At 35.9% G+C, this 24,489-nt stretch overlaps 3 protein-coding genes across 3 annotated transcripts; 2 read left to right on the top strand and 1 right to left on the bottom strand.

Annotated features, from left to right (window-relative positions):
- The first annotated feature begins 1,909 nt into the window (after nucleotides 1-1,909).
- Nucleotides 1,910-13,046, top strand: LOC110869072 (6-phosphofructo-2-kinase/fructose-2,6-bisphosphatase). The gene is made up of 22 exons (XM_022118370.2): nucleotides 1,910-2,274; nucleotides 2,368-2,431; nucleotides 3,355-3,647; nucleotides 6,327-6,491; nucleotides 6,675-6,890; nucleotides 6,971-7,066; nucleotides 7,651-7,749; nucleotides 7,838-7,867; nucleotides 7,966-8,019; nucleotides 8,252-8,305; nucleotides 9,415-9,492; nucleotides 9,604-9,695; nucleotides 9,767-9,824; nucleotides 9,929-10,003; nucleotides 11,008-11,055; nucleotides 11,165-11,262; nucleotides 11,828-11,903; nucleotides 12,011-12,073; nucleotides 12,147-12,238; nucleotides 12,397-12,529; nucleotides 12,616-12,681; nucleotides 12,807-13,046. Exons 1-22 carry the CDS (start codon nucleotides 2,095-2,097, stop codon nucleotides 12,882-12,884), a joined length of 2,208 nt encoding a protein of 735 aa, XP_021974062.1. The 5' UTR covers nucleotides 1,910-2,094; the 3' UTR covers nucleotides 12,885-13,046.
- A 2,731-nt stretch (nucleotides 13,047-15,777) lies between these two features.
- On the bottom strand, nucleotides 15,778-18,379 carry LOC110869063 (zinc transporter 6, chloroplastic). The gene is made up of 3 exons (XM_022118359.2): nucleotides 17,812-18,379; nucleotides 16,672-16,979; nucleotides 15,778-16,388 (listed from the first exon to the last, which is right to left on the bottom strand). Exons 1-3 carry the CDS (start codon nucleotides 18,215-18,217, stop codon nucleotides 16,074-16,076), a joined length of 1,029 nt encoding a protein of 342 aa, XP_021974051.1. The 5' UTR covers nucleotides 18,218-18,379; the 3' UTR covers nucleotides 15,778-16,073.
- A 2,480-nt stretch (nucleotides 18,380-20,859) lies between these two features.
- LOC110869042 (protein FAR1-RELATED SEQUENCE 5-like) lies at nucleotides 20,860-24,202 on the top strand. Its single transcript, XM_022118344.2, has 5 exons — nucleotides 20,860-21,083; nucleotides 21,372-22,167; nucleotides 22,263-22,521; nucleotides 22,806-23,363; nucleotides 23,522-24,202. The coding sequence occupies exons 1-5, from the start codon at nucleotides 21,062-21,064 to the stop codon at nucleotides 24,149-24,151; spliced, it is 2,265 nt and encodes a 754-aa protein (XP_021974036.2). The 5' UTR covers nucleotides 20,860-21,061; the 3' UTR covers nucleotides 24,152-24,202.
- Nucleotides 24,203-24,489: the final 287 nt, after the last annotated feature.

The following is a 24,489-nucleotide window of genomic DNA, read 5'->3' on the forward strand; positions in this document are numbered from 1 at the left end:
CATACATAAAACAAAATTTTGTTCGGATATCAGAAAAGTGTCTTAAAATATGGTTTTATAATTGTTAAATCTTTGTTATTAACTATTTGATATTTTATTTTCTCAACCCGTATAATACACGGGGTTATAACCTAGTTATACATCTATAAGATTTGTTATTCAAATATCTACCAAGTCTTTATGTGTTATAATTTCTTTGCAACGTATAAACAAACACATTAAAAAAGTAAAAAGAAAGTAGATACTTGAATAATAAAATACGACATCAATTTTCCGTATAAATACACAAAATAAATGTGGGCTCAATTTGTACATTGCAATGCATTTACGAGTGATGCGTAAATATAAACTAGATACATAAAAATTCACGTATTTCAAGACTTTAGATGTAAAGACGCATTTGAAATAAATAATAACATAAATGCATAAAATAAATAACATGTGATATGCAACTTCGTAGTTGTATATCCACTTTTGCTCATCTATCACACTTCATTTCTATAAACTCATGCAAAAAAAAAATCATGATACTCGAAAATAAACCGTATATTATTAACTTTTCACTCATACATCTTCAACCAACACACATTCCCTTAGAAAAAAACACAAATTCATAACTCATTTAGATGGGGGGCTCATTTTTCGGGGATTTTCAGTGGCGGGTTGCTTCTCTGCCCTGTAAGATGAGGGGGCTGGGGCTTATATCGGCCACGGATGTCTCGATTTACGGTTTTGTTGCCTCGCGAGCTCAATCGTGGGGGCTGCAAGATCACATCTTGCGCGAGAGTGGGGTTGTTGGGATGGATGGGGATTATGACATGGCTCTGGGGGAGTTGCATAGACACCTCCCGGATTTGGATATTGGCGGTTTCGCTAACAGGGACACCGCCCCACCGAAGACCCAGAAGACTTTGGCGAGTGCTCTGTTTTGTCGTATCGCTCAGAATATTGGATCAGATTTCTGTACGACCCCTCGGCAGAACGCCGTCCTAAAATGTTTGCGGGGGGCCCACGCCCAAGATTTTCTATCGGTCATTCCCATCGAGGGCTTAGGCCAAAAGATGTCAGCCGTTGAATACCGTGCTATCTTAAAATATCGGCTCATGATTCCTATGTTCCCTGACGATGAGCAATGCCCGATTTGCCGGAAAGCTTGCTTAGACCAATTTGGGGAGCATGCTCTGCACTGTAAAGAACTGCCAGATTTTAAGTATAGGCACGATTGGGTGCGGGATGTCTTGGGGGACATCCTCAAACGGGCGGGGATCTCGGTAAAGAAAGAAGCCCCCGTAAACTTTTTGACAGATCCGAGGGAAGGAAGATCCACATTGCGCCCCGCGGACGTTTTAGTTTTCGGGTGGGATGCAGGTAAACACGCGTGTGTCGATCTTACCGGGGTTTCCCCCCTTGTAGGCTTACGGGATACAGGTTTTGTCCCTGGTCAGGCAATTGCAAAAGCGGCAGCGAAGAAAATGGACAAACATGCAAAAGCCTGCGAGGATAATCAACATTCCTTTATCCTTTTTTGCCTTTGATACCTTTGGCTCGCTAGCCCCAGAAGCCATCAGATTTCTTGAACGGGTCCAACGGGTTGTTCACAGCAACATTTCGTCTCCTAGAGATCGGGGTTTCGTTTTTACTAGGTTAGGTTTCGCTATTCAAAAAGGGGTAGCGGCGCAGCTTGTTGCCCGCTTACCGTCTATTTTGGTGTAATTGTCCTTAAAGTTTTTATTTAGATAAACCCTTGCATATTAGTTATTTTCATCAATGACTATAAATACACATCTATATCTATATAAATTATAATAATCAAAATCACTATATAACTTTTTATTTATTCAAAAGTTTTGACTTTTTTTCATAATATTTTTCAAACCCTTTTATATTTTCCGGATAATGGACAATACATGATGTGAAGGCCCAAGAAAACGCACGCCATCTTCTGATATAACATAAAGTTTCAAACACACACAGCCCCTTCTTCACATCCCATTTGGAACCACCGCCAACTCCACCACCACCAACTCAATTTATTCCCATCACAACCACCACCACCACCACCTATATCTGTTTACTTCAAGATTGCTGATCAAAATGGGAACTGGTTCATCAATAAACCTTGACAGTGACACCACATCCCATACCGGAAACGATGATGCCGGCGGTCAACTCTATGTGTCTCTGAAGATGGAAGATTACACCCCAAAAGGAGACCTTTTTCCTCATGTCTTTGGTTCTGTTCCTCTTGTTGGTTCTTGGGACCCATCTAAAGCTGTAACTCATCTTTCTTTCTTTCTTTCTGTTTGATTCATTATGTTAATAATAATGATTTGTCTTGTTTTACTGATATCTGTTTTGTTGATTTAGCTTCCAATGGAGCGTGAATCGAGCTCTATGTGGCAATTAAGCTTTGTTGTCTCTCCTAATCATGGTATTGTTTGATTTCCCATCTGGGTTTTGTTTCTGTTATTGGTTTTAACCAGACCCCCAATTTGATTTCTCTAGTTTTCTCTTTAGGAAAGTTGATGACTTTAAGGTTAATAGTTGATTAATTCATTGGTTGCTTCATAAATAGAGATCACTGATCAGTCAGTTTGCCAGTTTTTGAAGTTACTGTGATGTGTGTTTTTGAGTGGATATGAAGTTGAACTTAATAATTGATCGATTGTTTTAAACGCTTCATTATGAACCGGAGGATAGTTGTTTGATAGAAGAATCATTAGTAACACTTTTTTGTGTGAAATATCCTTTTCATTAACTTTCCATTATGAAATTACATCGAAATAGAAGGTAAACGGGCAACAAGCTGCTCCGCCACCCCTTTTTGAAATAGCAAAACCAAGTCTTTTAAAAACTACATCCATCGATCTCGGGGTCATAACATTACCGTGCATGACCCTTCGGATTCGACTAAGGGGCTATTTGTTTACCACTTAATGGGGCTCTTAATGGTTCAGACCTCTTACTGGTTCAGCACTTAATGGTTTAGACTGTTTGCTTCACGAGCAGATGTCTGAATAGTTCAGACATTTGCCTCTGAATGGTTAAGATCTATACAAAGTCTGAATGGTTAAGACCTCTAATCTGAATTGGTCAGACATTTGCTTCTGAACGGTTAAGCATTATACAGGCTCTTAATGGTTCAGACCACTTAATGGTTCAGACCTCTTGCTGGTTCAACACTTAACCATTCAGATGTTGCCAAACAGCCCCTAAGTTGGTCCACAGGCTCTGGCACAAGGAAACCAAAAGTATCAAAAGCAAATGGGAACTGATTAGACTTACAAACACGTTTTGTTAAATATGCTTCAGATAATTGAATATCATATAATCACTTTCTTGTTATGTTATTAGAAACATTGGACTTCAAGTTCTTATTGAAGTCAAAGGATAACACTCAACCATGCATAGTGGAGGAGGGTCCCGCCAGGCAGTTCATGCGCGGGGCTCTGCAAGGCATCACAAGGTTGGCTCAGTTTAAGCTAAATGCGGATGTGGTTCTTGAATATAGGGTTTGTATCAAAGCCGATAGGGTTTCGCCCTTTGATCTTGCTGCTAGTTGGAGAGCTTATCAAGAAAATCTTGAACCCTCAACAGTTCGTGGGATTTCTGACGTTAGTATCAATTCATCACATGAGGGTGGCGAGGTATGCAATTTGCACCTATAATAATAATAATTTATATTGCAAAAAAGATGCTTTTTATATAGTTTATCTAGACTAAACCATTATGTTGTGATCCTAATGTTCTTCACAAGGTGCATGTTAATTAATATATGCATATACATGTTTTAAAAATGATTACCTAATTGTTACACTTTATGTTGCAATAATCAATATTTTGTTTTTTTGGGAAATCTACTTTTGTTTATGATTAACAATGGATTATTTAGAAGTCGCTTTTATACACTTTTTTTATATGTTACTTCCCATATAATCAGAATTGGCCAAACACTTAGCGCACCATTACTAGTTCTTTTTACTTCTTCAAGCAGGAGAATGTGTTGTAAAAGTGATTATATGTTTATTTCATATTCACATCTAGTCACAATAATCATTTCCTAGTGTTTGGGTAACCTACATTTGATTATGATTATTAAATGAGAAAAGTTGCTTATATACCCTTATTTTTATCGGTTACCTCCTCTCTTTATTAGAACTCAATTGTTGTCCTGTGTGTCATAAACTTATAACCATTGGCGAAGCATAGTGGGGGCGGCTGACCCCCCGAACTTTTCGCTCAGTAGTGGAGAGTATGTAGTTTTCGTATAGAAATTTTTGGGTATATACCTTTTCGACCCCCTGTTTTATAGAAATTTTTGGGTATATACCTTTTCGACCCCCCGGTTGGAAATCTCAAGCTTCGCCACTGCTTATAACAAAAAATAATAAAAAATATCATAGATTGGGTTAATATATAGAAAATGATTATGGAAGGGGTGAAATCGAGTAAAATTAGATCTAAATGAAGGTCGTGTGGGTACGCTAATGTACTGACAATTATCAAAACGCCTTCATTTTCCAAACACTTACCACCATCGAAAGTCATTATTTCTACTTCAAATAGCAAAAGCATATTCAAACACTCTGTAACATTACATTTTCTCATAGTTGATTATCTAATTATAATTATTCAACATCACCTTCAAATGCACATCCAAACAGCCCCTTAAACACACTATAATGGGAATGATGATAATCTGAATAATTGTATGTCGTTTTTTTTTCGTTTTAGAACTTAGGGGTGTTCATTGAATCGATTCAAATAACGAATTTTCGAATTACCCGAATCGAGCCGGGGTCTAACTGGAATCGGCCTCTCTGTTCCTACGGGGTAGAGGTAAGGCTGTCTACATCTTACCCTCCTCAGACCCTACCTTAGCTTTGCTATTGGTGGGATTTACTGATTATGATGATGATGATGATGATGAATTTGGCCGAACACTTTTTTTTGCTTGAATTTGAATCTGAGTCGAATTCAATTAAAATCTGGTCGATTCGAATTGAATTCAGATAAATTCGTTTTGATTCAAATTTATTTAAAATATGTAAATTCGTTATGGGCTATCTGGGCTTGGTAATGGGCTATTTTAGGACTAAGATTAAATTTATAGATTAGTTTATACTATAGCCCAAAATAAAGTTATATGTGTGTATTCAGGGACATAGCTTTTAAGGGACTGGGGGTGCACCCGCTCCCCGAATGTTTATGTTAGAAGTGTAATATTTCCGGTTTTTCGTCCGAAAAATTTAAAATCATATAGGTCCGCCCCACCAATTATTTTGCCTAAAAATCCCTTGCCCCTACCAAGTTTATTGTCCAAAATATTTATACATATTTTCGTATTGAGTTTAAAAAATGTGAAGAACGGGCTATGAGTAAGTTATAACTGTTTATAAACTTTAAGTAAATTTTGTTACTACTTTATATATAGAGTAAAGTCATTTTTGAGTCCCTGTGGTTTGTGCATTTTAACTATTTGAATCCAAAAACCAAACTTGTCTTGATTTGAGTCCCTGTGGTTTGTATTTTTAACCCTTTGAATCCAAAATGCAAACCTCATCCAAATCATGGACTAAAAGGGTTGGATTCAAAAGGTTAAAAATACAAACCATAGGGACTCAAAGGGTTGGATGAGGTTTCATTTTGGATTCAAAGGGTTAAAAATACAAACCACAGGGACTCAAATCAAGACATGTTTAGTTTTTGGATTCAAATAGTTAAAATGCACAAACCACAGGGACTCAAAAAGGACTTTACTCTTAAAGGCACTTATCATTTATCTTAAAGGTTGTCGGGCTGAGCTGTAATTCTTCGTCTAGGTACTCACCATTTATCTCGCATCATTATAATTTATAAATATTTTGGTCTTTATTTTTGCTAAACAATATTTAGCTTTTTTAGTTTTATGTGTAAGAACGCGCCATTTGAATGAATGAAGATTATGTAGTTTTATTTGGAGTTATTATTATTTGACCCGACCCGAACATACAACCCGAAACATAGCGGTAGGAAAAAAAATTTAGTCTCATGACTTCCCCCCCAAAACTTTTGGTCAAGCTCCGCCACTGTGTGTATTATATATAAATATAATTTGAATTCGATTTTCAAATCGAATTTAAAATTATAAATTCGTATTCGATTTATCGGACCAGAATTCAAATTCTTGATAATCGAATCAAACTGAGTCAAATTTCGAAGTTTTCAAATCCGAATCGGATTCTGAACACCCCTATTAGAACATCTTTGATTAGAACAAGTGGGTTGTTAAATTGGATAGGTGATTATCATATAATAAAATCTTATTTATTTGCAATCTTACTCAGAATGGTTTATCAGCAAGTTTGGATCTTGATCTTGAACAATACGTCATCCCCGCTCCACCTACTTCTGTAGTATACGCAGCTAATTTGACCGAAAATCCAAGATCTTTAAAATATGACGCTTCAGACAACGGTGCGGAACTCACCAATCCTCCCCCAACTATAAAGGTTTTTTTTTTTAATCATATATTAATCCTACGTTGTTCTAAACAGGTTTAACCGTTTTCCTTTTAGCTACTTTATTTATTATTATATCCTTTTGACCCGTTGAAGATAAAACATAAAATGAATCAAAGCGTTTGTAACTCGGTGAACCAAGATTTTTTACATGTGCTTATGGCATTTGAATAGGAACCCGAAGTTGTGGACCCCGGAAAAGAAGCTGTGGGCCCGGATCGTGCTAAAATGAACCATTCTACTGGCATGGTTGAGTCAAAATCTGTGGGCACGTTTTCGCCAGTACAGAAACAATATAATGACAAAGGACTTTTTGTGGATAGAGGTGTGGGATCTTATCGGTTAGCTAAATCCGCAAGTGTAACTAGCTTACCTGATTCGGAATCCAAGGTTTGTACAAATTGACGATGTAAAACTATCTTTAGGGTGTTTTTCGTCTTTTTTACGTTGTTAGATATGAAACTATTTAGAACTCAATGCCGGCTGCTGCTGGAGCTGTTGCTGCTGCTGCTGTTGCTGATCAAATGCTTGGACCCAAAGAAGATATGCATCTCGCAATTGTCTTGGTGGGCCCACAGTAATTTTTTTAAAGTTAACTGCCATTTTCGTCCATGTGGTTTGTCCAATTATGCAAGTCCAGGCCAAATTTCAAATTTGTACCAATTCCGTCGCTGACATTCTCGAAACATGTCAGTTCCGTCCAAATCTTAACAGACGTTAGTTTTTTGGACGGAACTGGCATGTTTTGAGAATGTCGGGGACGGAATTGCTACAAATTTGAAATTTTGCTTGGACTTGCATGATTGGACAAACCACATGGACGAAAATGGCAGTTAATTTTTTTTTTTTAAATGAGAGGTGGCAAAATGGGCGGGTCGGGTAATGTGTTAAAACGGGTTCAGCGCAAAACATGTTTTAGTACGGGTCAGACGGATCGAGTCAGGTTGAATTTCGTTACAAGAATACACTTTAAGCGGCTTTCGACCTGTTTCCATTGTATCCATTTTTTTATTTGACCCATGACCCGTTTCAATCTTTATTTGATCCATAAATCAACCCATTCATAAGTATATGGTTCAAAAATTGCCACCTCGACTTTTTATGATGAATTTAACAAAAAAAAAATCTAAAAAGTTTGATGGTTTCGTAGGTGGGCTTGCCGGCACGTGGCAAAACCTTTACCGCTGCTAAACTTACTAGGTATCTTCGTTGGTTAGGTCACGACACTAAACATTTCAATGTCGGAAAGGTAATGGCTTTCTCACTACATATTCAACTATCCACTAGAGCCTATGAAATTAAGTATATAGTTTAAAATCATTTTTCTCGCTTTGCAGTATCGACGGCTTAAACACGGAGCTAGTCTGGTATATATAATATATGATTCTTTTTTGACCTTGGTTTAAAAATTTATCCATTTTTGTTGTCTTTTTGTATTTATAATAGAACCGTAATACTGATGCAGAGTGCTGATTTTTTCCGAGTTGACAATCCGGAAGGCATGGAGGCCCGGAATGAGGTGAATGCCGATCAAAAGCGTTGTAACATATTTGTTTCGTTTTTTTGAATCGATCATAGTTAGGGACTTCGCTATATTATTAGAAGTAAGCTATAGTGCACATAACTTAAAAAATTAATAAAAATGACGGTACCGAATTCTCAACAAAATTAAATTAATATTTTAACATGGTATGGTACAATGTATTGACATGTTTCTTTGCAAATAGTTTTAATACATCACGTGCCACTAGGTAGCTGCTTTGGCAATGGATGACATGACCGCGTGGATGCAAGAAGGTGGCCAAGTAAGTCTTTTATGTTATATATTAGAATATATAAAACCGATCAAAGACTAGAATGGGCGTGTCACGTGTGTGTGTGAATTTCTGACGTTCATCCGTTGACACACCCCTCATTAAAAAAATTTGGAGAAAGTATTTCAAGTAATCCTGGTCCGACCCGCTTCTACACATACCAAGCGATTACCTTTTGACCCGCCCATTTTGACACATACAAATTTGGGACATATATATATATATATATATATATATATATATATATATATATATATATATATATATATATATATATATATATATATATATATATATATATATATATAACTACAATAGAATGTTGCGTCTACTGTTGCTTCAACTGATTGGCCACTTTTTTTTTTCTTTTTTTCTTTTGTTGTCTTTTTGTTTTTTATTTTTTATTTTTACTTTTACCCTTCAACTTTCAGCATTGGCACTTACAACCCCTCAACTTTATAAAGACTTTGTACTCGAGTTTTACATGCTTATTGTCATGTACGTTCAAGTTGATTTACGTTTCGACGTATTTTTTTTTTGTGCAAATGAGTAGGCTCAGGAATAATAAGTTTTCCGTACTTAAATATATGTACATTTCAGGTGGTCTACGTTTTGATATTAATTTTATTCTAAAACGAGTCGGGTCAAATATAATACGTTTTCATTAGACGGTATAAATTCGAGTTCCTTTACGTTTCGATGCCGCCACAACGTGCCGTACCATTACTTAATAACATATTTTCTTATGTGCTTATTTTTATGTACGTGTCGCCGTGTCGGTATAAATTCAAGTTGGTCAGTGTTTCGATGATGTTTTTTTTTTCGCAAATAAATTGGGTCGTATAAATTCAAGTTGGTTAACGTTTCAATGTAAATCTCTTTTGCAAATAAGTTAGGTCAAATATAATGCGTTTTCGCAAAATGTACGTTTTCAGTTGGTCTACGCTTGAAGTAAATTTTGTTTGGAAACAAGTCAGGTCAAATATATTACGTTTTTATTAGACGCTATAAATTCGAGTTACTTCACGTTTCGCCGCCGCCGCAACACGCGGGAAAATTTACTAGCGTATATTACTGAGAAACGTTATGTTTGCATGCAGGTAGGAATATTTGATGCCACAAACAGTACTAGCAATCGAAGGAATATGCTTATGAAGATGGCTGAAGGCAAATGCAAGGTGTGTTGTTGAAGCCAAACTAATATTTTATTTATTTAAAATATTGAAGCGACAAAGAAAAGACCATAAGGATCATATAACTTATGATCTCTTGAATGATTGTCAATACAGATAATCTTTTTGGAAACAATATGTAATGATCCGAAGATTATTGAAAGAAACATAAGGCTCAAGGTTCAACAGAGTCCTGATTATGCAGAAGAGTAACCTCACTCGCTCATGTTATTTCGGTTAAAAATTTGTGGATGTAAAGTTAAAGTGTATATATCTACAGGACGGATTTTGAAGCTGGATATCAGGACTTCAAAATGCGACTTGATAATTATGAAAAGGTAGTCTTTTGAATTGTGGGTCCCGTTCTTATTTCATAAATAACATAAAACGGAAATAATTTGCGAAAATGAATGGATCGTAATTTTCCCGCTCTTTTCTCTAGGTGTACGAGCCGGTGAATGAAGGTTCGTATATTAAAATGATTGACATGGCTAGTGGGAAAGGCGGCCAGATACAAGTAAGTTTATATATATTCGGCGACAAGAAATTCCCAACTAAATTTACTTTTTAGGATTGAAAAAATGGGTGATTCATTTTGTTCCGCGTGTTCTCGCAATATTTATGAATCACCCATTTTTTCAATCCTAAAAACCTAAAAAGTAAATGAAAGTGTTACAAATGTAAGATTTATTGTTTCTCACACTAGAATTCAAAACAAATTATAGAAAAAAAATTCAATTTTTATATGAGGCAAATTGGAAAATAATAATCCCATCTTTCTGAAATTGGCTGATAATAATCCCAAGTCAGTTATTAGCCAATAATAATCCGACCTCGTCCAATTTTTTTGTAAAATAGACCGCCGTTAAAATAAGCTTAACGGAGTTAAGTTTTTATCCGAATTACAAACCGATGTTTTAGGGCTTTTGATCAGAACGAGGATACGAGTCGATTGATGTAAAACTTACCTCGAAATTGTGTTCGAAATGGCTTGAATTTTGTTAATTGGAAGTTAAACACCCGAATTGAAGCACCGTTTTCGTGGGTTGGGGGCAGTATTTTGAGGTAAGTTTTACATCAATCGACTCGTATCCTCGTTCTGATCAAAAGCCCTAAAACATCGGTTTGTAATTCGGATAAAAACTTAACTCCGTTAAGCTATTTTAACGGCAGACTATTTTACAAAAAAATTGGACGAGGTCGGATTATTATTGGCTAATAACTGACTTGGGATTATTATCGGCCAATTTCAGAAAGATGGGATTATTATTTTCCAATTTGCCTTTATATGACCTACACATATGTAGGTTATGTGTAGGTAAAAATATATGGTTTTTTTTATGTACATATAATACACAAATGAATGTAAGAAACATAAAATTTAAAAAATATGAACCTCAAAATCCCAATATTTAGTGATTTAGAGTTGTTTTTTTGTTCTCGCAATATATATAGGTTTAGAAGTGAGTGAACCATATGCATATATAACTCACGGACCCATATATATTTTACATTTTACAGGTGAATAATATTAGTGGATATCTCCCTGGACGTATTGTGTTTTTCTTGGTAAGTTATCGGAAAAATGAATATACATCTCTATTTATATGCATACATATGCTTCATAACTTGTACTTGGCTTAATTATGTGCTGATATGAATATAAGATGATTTTCAGGTGAATACTCATTTGACACCTCGTCCGATTTTTCTTACGAGGCATGGAGAGAGTCGCGATAACGTCAGAGGAAGAATTGGCGGTGACACGGTTATAAGGTTTGTTCGTCTAATTACTTTGTGTTTGTACCCAACTGCTAAGTAGCACTGGAACGGGTACGGGATCGGGGTACGGGGACGAGGAACGGCAAAACTCAAGATTCCAAGATACGGGTACGGCAATAAAAAATATAAAAAAATAAAAATACATTAAACAAATTCCAAAAATACTACATCTTCCAAAGGTAACTAATTATCAATAATCAAATCATTTTCAAATTCCGGTTCATCTAGTGAGAGATTGACAATCGATATAGAATTAGAGATGATGAGACTTGAGAGTTTAGAGATTAGAGAAGCCGAATATGATAAGTCTATTTATTTAATGGCCGGTTGTGGAATTTGAAAGGGTAAAAACCCTAAAAATAAATGGAAACGGGCTGGATACTTCTACCAGATACGTCCCCGACATTGGAAACGTTTAGGAAACGTCCCCGACGAGTACCCATGGTGTTTCCGTCCCCGACAAGTACCCAAGACGGGTACGGCCACATAAATGGAGTACCGTGCTACATAGTACCCAAGCTATGTCTGTTTTGTAATTTATTTGACTTCTTTTGAGCAGTGAGAAAGGCGAGCTTTATGCAAAGAAACTTGCCAACTTTATAGAGAAACGACTCAAAAACGAACGAGCTGCTTCCGTAAGAATTCTAATTCATTCCGCTTGCCTTTTTTGCTTTATTTGTTATTTTGTAATAACATTTCACTATTTTCATCTTTCACAACATTTTTAACTTTGAACTTGTAGGTATGGACAAGTACGTTGCAAAGAACAATTTTGACTGCAAATCAAATAGTCGGGTTCCCAAAGGTTAGTGTGAATACGAGATTTGCATATATCATTTTTAGTTTATTAAATATATTTTATTTTATTTTTAATTTAGGTACAATGGCGTGCACTTGATGAGATAAATGCCGGTGTATGTGATGGAATGACATATGAAGAAATAAAAAAGAACATGCCCGAGGAATACGAGTATTTTTTTTTTATCCCAAATCTACAAATTTATACTTGCTAATTTTAATAGTCTATAGTTCATTTTAAGGTTATTTACCTTATTATAGATATGAGTTATATATCATGTCGTGTTACTTCTAAGTGAAGAATTTTTTTTTTTACTTAAATCATTGAAGGTCGCGAAAGAAGGATAAATTGAGGTATCGATATCCACGTGGAGAGTCTTATTTGGATGTGATACAAAGGTTGGAGCCCGTGATAATCGAGCTTGAACGGCAACGAGCTCCTGTCGTAGTAGTATCTCACCAGGTTAACCTTCGTACTTCATCCCAAATCGTAGTATTTAGAAATTAATAACCTTAAATTAGTAACAATCGATTTTTGCTTTTGTACAGGCTGTTTTGAGAGCATTATATGCATATTTTGCTGATAGACCTTTGAAAGAAATTCCGCACATAGAGGTAAACACACACATTCTCAAAGTTGCAATGTCGACCCGTTTATCTCAAACGGGTCAAATAAAAAATTTAGCTAAAAGGGAAACGGGTCAAAAGGCATAATACTGAATTTAGTGTTGTGGTTTCAGATGCCATTGCATACAATAATAGAGATACAAATGGGGGTCACAGGAGTACAAGAGAAAAGATACAAGCTCATGGATTGAGATACTATTGCGCACCGAGGAGGCGTTATTTGCTTGTAACTTTCTAACACACTCGCGATAAACGTTTATTCAACTTCTAATTCCCCTAAATGACATCAAACATTACACAAAACATTGGTTACTAAACATTGTAATTGTCATTAATGAAAAATATATTGAATACATGGATGTTCTGTGGTAGGTTGTACCACAAGTTTGATATATTTTTTCCTCAGTTTTCACTTTTGTTCAATAAAAAAACACGTTTGATTCTTTAAACTAAATAAAGTTAAAAGAGTAAATTACGATGTTGGCCCTTGTGATTGTTCCACTTTAACCCTATCAGCTCAAAAAATAATCTTTTAAAATTTGAGACCCCAATGTCATGTTTTCTAACCCTTTTGGCCTCTATCATTAACCCCATCTATTTACTTGGTTAAAAAGTGATCATGTGCCCCTCACATGAGGGGCATTTATGTCAATTCATCCTCCACTTATAAATTCCTTAATAAAAAAAATTGCATCATCCCATCTTCATCTTTTCATTTGAAGATTCTCTAAACCCCAAAACACACCACCACCACTCAGCCGCCACCACCTCTACCTTCATCACACTTTCATAATCATCGATTCGCAACAATTGCTTTTGACACGCAACCCAACACAACCGGTCATGTTTCAAGCCTTTCGAGTATGCTGATCTACACCAAAACGGGCATACACACGAGTTTAAGCTTACCAGAGTTTGCCAGAACCTTAATCGCATCCCACAGTCGCCGCTATTGTTGGATATGGTGAAACCATAAATCACGAAGTTCTGAAAACCTTAGATCTAGAAGTCGCCGTTGATGGCAGTGGGGTGGCGGTGGTAGTGGTGGTGGTTGGTAATTTCTTGTTATAGGTTTCATGATGTACTGCATTTGTTTTTTTCTTGGTCAATGATAGACATTTCAATGGTTTATAATTTGATAAACTCATTTAAAAGGTCTGCATAATTGTTTGGGAGTAAAGGAGGTGCTTTCCTTTGCCTCGAAGTTGCCGGTGGGGAGAAAGAAAAGAGAAGGGGTGCTATGCATGGTCATGGTTACTACATGGAAGAGATGGTGTGAATGTATAGATGGCTAGTTATCTGGTTGTGTTTGTGTACCATATCAACTGTTAAAAAAAAAACAAATTGTTTTGATTAAATGGACTTTAAATAGGATACTTATTGTTGTAACATGTGAATTGACATAAATACCCTTCATGTGAGGGGCACATGATCACTTTTCAACCAAACATATGGATGGGGTTAGTGATAGAGGCTAAAATGGTTAGAAAACATGACGTTGGAGTCTCAAAATGTTAAAAGATTCTTTTTTGGGCTGATAGAGTTAAATTGGAACAAACACAAGGGTTAAAATCGTAATTTACTCAAGTTAAAAAGTATGTTAAATTAATGTGAAATGATTGTTTAGTATTTTATTCTAATAAAAACATAATACTAAAAAGTTACATAATATTCGTATGGTTAATTTATTTATATTGATACTTATAAATAAGAGGCAAATTAGATTTAAATAATCTCAACTTGCTCAATTTGGTCGATAATAATCCCAACTCAGTTATTGGCCGATAATAATCCGAACTGATGCACTTTTGGCCGATAATAGTTCGCCGTTAGAAATAGCTTAACGGAGTTAAGCTTTTGTCTGAATTACAAACCGATGTTTTATGGATTTTGATCAGAACGATGATACGAATTGATTGATATAAAATTTACCTCGAAATATTGTCCCAAACGACGAAGACGGTGTTACAATTCGGGTGTTTAAACTTCCAATTAACAAAAATCAAGTGGTTTGAAGCACCGTTTCGAGGTAAGTTTTACATAAATCGAATCGTATCCTCGTTCTGATCAAAAACCATAAAACGTCGGTTTGTAATTCCGAAAAAAGTTTAACTCCGTTAAGCTATTTTTAACGGCGGACTATTGTCGGCCAAAAGTGGACCAGTTCAGATTATTATCGACCAATAACTGAGTTGGGATTATTATCGGCCAAATTGAGCAAGTTGAGATTATTTAAATCCAATTTGTCTAAATAAAAGCTAATAGCGAAGAGATGTCTCTTAGACGGTAGCTTAAATCTGAGCAAAGAGATGTATTACACCAAGTAGAGTAAGATAGAAAAAAATAGTGGAAGAGATAAAAAAATATTATCTACTATTTGATAGTTTTCTATTAGTGTGATTAGGGTTGTAAACGAACCGAACGAACATGAATAAGGTCTTGTTCGTGTTCGTTCGTTAAGGAAATAATGTGTTCACGAACGGTTCATGAACACTTATCGAACGAGATTTTCTGTTCGTGTTCGTTCATTAAGGACATGAATGTGTTCACGAACACAAACAAACAAAAATAAAATCAGCGAAAGCAGCGGAGGCTGGAGATGGAAAGCAGGTTGATCGTATTCGTCGATGTAAATAAGAGAAGGAAAGGGGAGTGATGCATAGACAAGGTGAGAATAAAGTTTCTTATTTTATTTGTTAGGGTATAAAGAATAAAAAAAGTTTAAATATAATAAATAAATGTACAAAAATCTCTAATGAACAACAAAAACAAATGAACATGAACAAACGAAAATGAACAAATATTCATGAACACTTTACCGAACACAACTGAACGAACGAGACCTGTGTTCATGTTTGTTCAATTAACTAATCAAACGGAATTTCTTGTTCTTGTTTGTTCATTTATTAAACAAACGAACATAAACGAAATTCCGCCGAACGATTTACGAACTATTTGCCAAATTTTCGGTTCATTTACAACCCTAAGTTTGACCTACCTATTAAATATACGTTATGAATCATTCAAGCGTGTACAAATAAAATAAAAAAAATCAGTTTGGAATTCGGATAAGGAATTTGTATGAACTTTCTAAGTTATTATAACAAATAATTATTCATAACAATAACAAGTCAAATAGTCAACCAAGTCGGGCCCATTTCAACCTGGATTACACATTCTAGGGCCCGTTTCAACCTAGATTATAGATTCTTTTCAACTCGAACCCATTATAACCTTGTCTCTCCCGTCTCACACACGTTTATGATGTAAAATATATCATTTACATTGTACAAAACAACACTTGTTTTCTCGTTCACAAGAGTAATCAAACCACTCCAAACGAGAACACACAATCTTACATAAAAGTGTTTGCACAACTTTCAAGCCCAAAGAGCAAGAATAGACATGGAGGTAGAGCCAAGCACAAGGGCCACAAAAGATATCTTTTTTAACCAAGTTTCGGAACTCATCAACTTGTTATGAAAGAAATCAAGAGCAATTAGGTCCACAAGACCCATGTATATAAGTATCCCTGATGACAATGACCCCAAAAGCCCTTCCATGATCAACGCGTTCGGGTTGCTATCATCGTACCCTGTCATCGAGAACAGTATCATCCCCAACGCTATTCCCATCGGTGTCGTGACAGAAAACATTATGCACATGTAAGCCGTTGTTCCGAATTTGAATCCCGCCTACACATAAATAAATTCAATATAACTTACCTGACTGGCGACTAGCAATTACTAAACACAACAAGGTGCGCAGAATATTTTTAAACATTCCAAAAAAAAGTGTATATATATTTATGTGGCTTTCATAAAATCAAGTGTTAATAAGGACAGAAACCAGTCACGTGACATATTTGACAAACATAACATATACGTGGGCTCTAAACACCCTCTACTTCAGAAATCAATGCAAAATGAACGGTTCAGATTAAAACGTATCTATCAACATATTAATAACGGTGGTTACCTGAGCAATACAACCGCCGAGACCCATCCCTTCAAAAATCTGATGAAACGCTAACGCCGCCACTAACGGCTTTATCGTACACTGGTTTTGCGACATCCCCATCGTTACTCCAATAATCACTGAATGAAATATAATCCCAATTTCCAACACTTGTGACACCATCCTTTGTTTCAGTTTCACCATCTCCTCCTCCTTCTCGCGCCGCCGCTCCTCCTCCGCCTCCACCGTCTCTATCTCCACCACCGTCTTCTTCATCTCCTCATCCTCCCCTAGCCGCGTGTAACCGGTAGTCTCCTTGTTTCCGCCACCTGACAAAACAGGTCTAATCGTGTTAAACAGGTTTTACAAATTACACGATGAACACAAATATATAACTTTTTTTTTATATATTTGATGTATCACAAAGGAAGAAATGACGAATACTAGGCTTCTAATTTTAATTATTTTTTTTATAAATATATACTAGTAATTATACTTAAGACGGAATTACAATTATCTATTAGTTTGACGTTCGAGGATGGCACCAGTTTCAGACAGAATTACAACCGTACATTTAGGGGCGGACCTATAGTGTTACGAGGGGGTAACCACCGTTTTTCGTTGACACTCCGACGGTACGCTTAGTTCCCGAGTTTCATTAAATGAGAGAAAAGAAAATATTTAAAAAGAAATCATTTTTAGTTGTATTCCAAAGTTTCATTAAAGCTAAGAAAAAAAGAGAAAAAGAGCGTTATTTTTGCTTAAAATTAATCTTTCCAATTTGGAAAGAACCAGAGAGAGAGAAAACAAAATGAAAGAATCATTTCTTTTTCTTCTTAACTTAACTCGGGAACACACTGGTAGTGTAAATTTTGAAAAAATTTAACGTTTTTTTCGATTTCATTACCCATTTTTTAAACGTTAACCCATGCGGATTTTTTAGATCCGCCACTGCTTCCATTGTTAGTTTGACGCTCGAGGATGGTGCCACAACGTTCTAGGAGGAAACCAACCGGCTCGTTAAACAATCTGAATTAATTTTCAGGAGAAATTCGGTGGCAACAAAATTTGAACCTGGTTTCCCCTTTGGCTATAAAATTACATAGTGTACTTTTTATTAAACTATAAAAAACATGTTTAATCTCATGTGAGGCGTGTTACCGTGAGCATGTCCGTGACTGTAACCGTCAACGTGTGACGTCGCCGTTAAGTCCACTAACAGCGCCGTCAACACTCCGATTAAAGTAATCAATCCAGAGAACGGGAAGTCTTTCCAAGGATGATGAGATGACACCTGGCAATCGGCGAGTGCATCATACGCGTCGGGAAGCACGTGAACGAGTGAAGTGGATAATATTACGCCGGCGGCGAAACATTTGATGATTAAAATTGCTTTATCGTACAGCGGTTTGCCGTGAAACAGACGCGCGAGTAGCACTGGAGCGGATATTCCGATGACGCTTGTGAAGAATATGACGAACATTGAGATGAATTTGAGTGTCGCCGCCGCGGCGCCGTCGCGGCATGCGAGGGTTCTAGCGGAGTCTACGGCGGCGCATAAAGTCATGATGTTTTTTTTTTTTTTTTTGGGATTTTGAGTGTTGGATTCTAAGTCAGGATTCCATTAAATGTTTCTGAGGGTTTTATTGTGTTTTAATGTGTGGAAAAATGGTTGAGCAATCAGACAATGAGGAAAGAGTGTAATCTGAACATGAATTCCACCAACTTTAGGATTGTTCATGATTAGTCCTTTATCTTTTTATAAATTACTGTTAGTCACCAAGATGATAGTTGAAACTTGAAACGAACCGGTCGTTCAGCGAAACGTTCTTAGCAATGTGAATTGATCGGTTTGTAGGAAGCTTGTTTATTTAATAAATGAACAAACATATATGTTTCGTGTGGCTAGTTACATACTTACGTTCATGAATGTTTGTTTATTAAGATTTATTTATATTCGTTTGTTTATGTGAGCGTATATGTGTATTTATTGTAGTTGATTTCTTGTTAATGTAGTTGTGATTATTTGTTTAAAAAAATATGTACTTATTGATAAAAATGTAAAGGAATAGTAATATAGGTATGTTATTTAACGTCTAATACAGAAACTCTTAAGTTAAAGATTGCTAGAAAGTAGAAACACTAGTGTGCTTCGCCAAGTCTTACATACTTTAACACTACAATAACTTCTTTGATTGGTGACTGCAATTGCAATTGGTGACCATGAGGTGCCTTTTTAGACTAGTGTTGTCTCCTACCTCCTTTCGAATTGTATGATTTAAAGAGTGCATTGGTGATTGAAATGGAGTTCAATATCTATTGTTAAAAATAGTCTTTTATATATATTTCTTTATTACACTCTATGGTATGAATATGATTTAATGAGTGAATTAAGTTGGACATGGTTTTCTTGTGCCACAACACTTTGTTGATGAAGTTCTTTCGAGACTCAAGCTATCAAACTCGTCTCCCACTAAGACCGTGCGTAGTCGTCACTTTATGGCGTGTTTTTATGCCCAATAACGCCCAAATAAGCCCGGCAACGGCCCCCCGGGGGGTTTTTTTTTTTTTGAATTTTGGCTGTTTGGCGTTGTTTTTTCCACGCCCAGCTTCATTCCTTTTCTCCAATCACCTTGATTTTCCTTTTTGTTTGTCCAATGAGATTATTTGATGTTTTTTCTATTTAATTTTATTACAAACATAATGCCCGACAATGCCCACATCCTCACTACACCCATTTTAGAAAACGCCCCATAATGTTCCATTGCTGACTGAACTGCCACATGACGCAAAACGCCAAAAGATGGGATGTCAACTACTACCACACATGGTCTAAATGGCAAAAAAAAAAAAGAGAAACTAGAACATGTTTGTTCCATTTTCTTTAATAAAAAAATATATTTAGAAAGTTTAGAAGGGCATATATGAACTTCTCACATAATTAATCACCTCAATATTTATTTTAAACACCTTTGTGATTTCTAAAAAAAGCTCGTTTCTAGTTTTAAGCATGGTTGTAAAACAAGGTCTTCAAGGCCGACTACTCTCCGAGTAGTCGCTACAAGGTAGGTTGCCGAGGCGACTTTCTTCAACTCCGACTAATTACTCAGAATCGATCAAATGCGGTCAACATCGGCCAAAATCGGATCTAGTAGGTCAACTCAGGCCGAGTTTGACTTAAAATAAAATAAAACATAAGTTCTATGCCTATCATATTAAAGAATGAATATCAGTTTCACGTATTTTGTTATAAATATTAGTAAATTTATGTTATTTGACATATATTTAATTTCCGAAAACTAATTTCTTTATAATTTGGCATGTCCGAGTACTCCCCGTGTACTCTCTCCCTAGGCCGAGTACTCTCAACTCCCCGGTCGACCGACTAGGGAGCGCCTAGCGACTTTTGCAACCATGGTTTTAAGATTGACATTTTTTGGTGATTAGCTAGCCTAGAAGAATTCGTAAGTTTAATCTTCATATTTTAGAACACTTCCAAGTTCCGCCAATGATCTTTAGATCAAGTGGTGGAGGGTTTGCATTTTTCTTAAGAGATGCAGGTTCGACTCCCACTTGTTGCAGAGTGAGACACTGGTGGACAATGATAGGAGACCTAGGGAAACCTGGGTTGGATCCTTGAGCCAAACGGGTTTTACCGGTAATTTCACCGTCGTGCCTACGGGCGGATGGGTTATTGGGTTTTCCCCGGAAGTGGTGGTGGACTCGGGTTACTCTCGGAGTACTCCGTTTGTCCAGTGTGTGCCCCGAGAGTGCTCGGGATTGAGTTTGTTGGCCGTTAAAATAAAAAAAAAAAACACTTCCAAGTTCCAACTTTATTTGCTGATTTTCAATAACTCAAAACCAAGCCTATTTATTATAATAATTGTATTTTATTAATCATTTCATTACTAATGTCGATTTTCCTTGTTAGTTGTAGACAAACACTAATATTTTTTATATTGAGCAAGGACAAGAAACACTATATTTAGGTATTTAGATATATATTAAGGTAGAGGTTCAACTAAGAATTTAATCTTCTCTAAGTTTCCTAAAAAGCAATCTTGAGCTTACATGTGGCAATCTCATTAATTTAGATGAAAGGGTAATATTGGAAAATGCAAATTTCAAACAGATCTGTACTTAGTTTTAATCACACGATTTTCATTCCTTCTTTCATATTTTTCATTCATTCATTTATTGAGCTTACCAATTTCATCGAGATCGTTTTCATCTAAATCAATCGCAAATCTCAATCTCAATCCTGCTGAATCGTTGATCGTTTTCATCGATTTGCCGGTACCTGCGAGATTGAGATCAATCCTGCTGAATCGTTCATCGTTTTCATCGATTTGCTGGAACCCTAGCTCCTCTGTTCATTCATTGATTTGCTGATTTATCCTCGTCTATTTTAATGATGTCTACTACTGTCGATGGTAAAATACCTTGTAGTTTTAATTTCATCTACTTTTTAGGTTTTTAGTTTTGATCTAAGTTGTGCTGGTTTTTATTTAAAAGTGTAGTTCTGAAGTTGTGCTGGTTTTTTGAAGTTGTGCTGGTTTTTTTATATTACATCATATTTTAAAGTGTAGGTTTGTAAAGTTGTGCTGATATCTTTATTTTGTGCTAGTTTGTCTGGTAAAGTTGTGCTTGTTTTTTGTGCTGGTTTATTGTAAAGTTTGTGCTGATATCTTTTATTTGTTCTGGTTTTTTGATTTGTTCAGGAGTTCGTATCTGTCCAACTACTGGTAATCAGTATTATACTCCTATTGTTCCAGATTCTTCCAAACCTGTAGTTGGTATGCATTTCCAGTCAATTGATTCTGCCTTTAATTTCTATAAGAAGTATGCTAAGTTATCTGGGTTTGAGGCTCGAAAGCATACTCAATCTTCAAAAAATGGTGTTGTGATTAGAAAGTACTTTGTTTGTGCGAAAGAGGGTTCAGCGACATCCTGTGCTGTTGACACGGTAAATGATAGTGTTGGTGCTGATAAAAAGTTAAATGACCGAAGGAGGAGACCTTCTAAACGTACCGGATGTAAGGCACACATCCATTTGTCTTTAACTCCAAAAAATACTTATAGAATTTCTCATGTATTTGAGGAGCATAATCATTCTTTTGTTGATGAAGAGGATTATCATCTTTTAGCTTCGTCTAGAAAGTTGACATTCACTGAAGAGCAACTGCTTTCTGATTTTTCTGAGATGAATATTGGTCCAGTTAGGGCATTCAACCTTATGAGAAAGATTCGTGGTGGATTTGATAAGGTTGGAGTGACGTCTACTGATTGTAAAAATTTTAAAAGAGATATTAATTTGTTCATTGGAGAGTTTGATGTGGACATGGCTGTCCAACGTCTTATGAAGAAGAAGCTGTATTTGCCGAATTTTTCTTGTGAATTTTATTGTGATGAAAAAGGTGCTCTTGCTGGATTATTTTGGGCTGATGAAGAAATGAAACTGAATTATGAGGTCTTTGGGGATGTTATGTCTTTTGATGCTACGTTCCGTACGAACAGGTATTTTATTCACTTTTTGTAGATCATTTATTCATATTTTTATTAAACTAGCACAATTCAGCAAGCAGTTGTAATATAATCAATTCAATTTTTAGGTATGACTTGGTATTTGTTCCGTTCACTGGAATCGATAATCATCATCACAATGTCACGTTTGCTGGTTCTTTGTTAGCATCTGAAACTGCTGAATCATATAAATGGCTTCTTCAAAGTTTTTTGAAGGCTTTTGGTGTTGCACCTAAGGTGGTTGTGATTGATCAGGACGCTGCAATGAAAATTGCCATCCGAGATGTTTTCCCAGATACCAGACATCGTTTGTGTATGTGGCATATAATGATCAAAGTTTCTGAAAAGGTAACTTTCTTAAACCAGCACACTTTTAGCATATAAACCAGCACACTTTAAACAATCCATTTAAACCAGCACACTTTAGCATATAAACCGGCACACTTTTAAACCAGCACACTTTGGCATATAACTCAGCACACTTTTAAACCAGCACACTTTCTTTAAACCATCACAGTTTAAGCATCATAGTTTAAGTTTATACATCAACTAGCACACTTTAACATATAAACCAGCACATTTTAGTATTTGTTTGTTGTTTTAATATACTAATTATTTTTTTTTTGTTATAGGTTGGTACTGAGCTATCACAAGATGAGGTTTTTAAAGAAGATATATGTGATGTTGTATGGACTGATGCTCTTGAACCAGCACAGTTTGAGACACAATGGTGTGATTTAATGATTAAGTACAACCTTACTAGTAACAGCTGGCTGTCTGATATGTACAACCTCAGATCAGATTGGATTCCTGCATACTATCGTCATGAACATATGTCCGGTCTTATGCGTACAACATCTAGGTCTGAGAGTGAAAATCATTTTTTTGGTCAATTAACCAACACAAAATTGTCATTAGTTGAGTTTTTGAGCCATTTTGATACTGCAATGGAATCTCAGAGGTTTAAGCGCAGCAAACGTGATCATGATACCAGATACACACAACCTCGCATGAAAACCAATTATGAATTGGAACTGGAAGCTGCAAAGATTTATACTCGGGGGATATTTTTTGATGTTCAAGAAGAAATTCGACTTGCTTGCAAGAATTGTATGTGCAGGCGTGAAGAAGAAGTTGGTGATTCAATTAAGTTTTATATTCTACAGGTCAATCTTCCTGGCCTTCATGAGGTATTTATTTATACCTTTAGTAGCACAAACATGTTCTGCTTTTTACAATACATTTTAAGTAGCACAGTGATTTATATTTACAATTAGAATTTTACATATATAAACCAGCACACTTTTGTTATAAACTAGCACAATATAAGCATTTGTTATTTGTGTAGGTTCTTTTTACTCCTAAGGATATGGTAATTAAATGCAGCTGCAACCGATATGAGCAGTATGGTTTGCTATGTAGGCATGCCTTTTGTGTTCTTCGTCTTTGTGGTATAAAGGAGTTCCCTAAAAAATATGTTATGAGGCGTTGGACAAGAGATGTTGTTCCAAAAAAGACAAAAGTTTCGAGTTTTGATCAAAATGCTGCTGGTAATCAAGTTGAACGTGCTTCCAGCATTGTGCGTGAGATAATGACTGCAACTGAACATATTGTTAACCGTCTTGTTACAAATATTGACCTGTTATCGTTGTATAGAGACCAAGTGATCGAGTCGAAGTTGAAGGTTGATTCTGCTGACCTTCCTGCAGAATCACTTGACAAGAATGCAAGATTAGCTAATATTCTTCATGCTGATCAGCCATGTTCATCGTCTTCTGCTACCATTCTTCCACCTAGTGGTATTAGAAACAAGGGGTGTGGTTCAAACAAACGCTTAAAGTCTTTTCGTGAGGTATCATCTTCAAGAGTATCAAAGAAAACTAAAACTAGAGGTTGTTTGATATGTGGAGGTCATGGACATAATAGTCGGACTTGTAAGATGAAGACTACTGTTGCTGATTCCCAGAAGAGTAGTTAGTCGTGTGTCTTGGAAATCATGATATTTGGATTTGTTATTTTTTTCATTTCAGTTTGGATTTCTTGGATTTCTTTACAACATTCAACCAGCACAATTTTAAACTTTGTTCTTTAAAACCAGCACAATTTTAAACTTTGTTCTTTAAAACCAGCACAATTATAAAACCAGCACAATTTTAAACTTCTTCTATGAAACCATCACATATTGTCATAGTGAAACCAGCACAATTTTAAACTTTGTTCTTTAAAACCAGCACAATTATAAAACCAGCACAATTTTAAACTTTGTTCTTTAAAACCAGCACAATTTTAAAATTCTTCTATGAAACCAGCACATAT

The sequence above is a fragment of the Helianthus annuus genome, chromosome 1, assembly GCF_002127325.2.
Source record: "Helianthus annuus cultivar XRQ/B chromosome 1, HanXRQr2.0-SUNRISE, whole genome shotgun sequence".
In the NCBI taxonomy this organism is placed as follows: domain Eukaryota; kingdom Viridiplantae; phylum Streptophyta; class Magnoliopsida; order Asterales; family Asteraceae; genus Helianthus; species Helianthus annuus.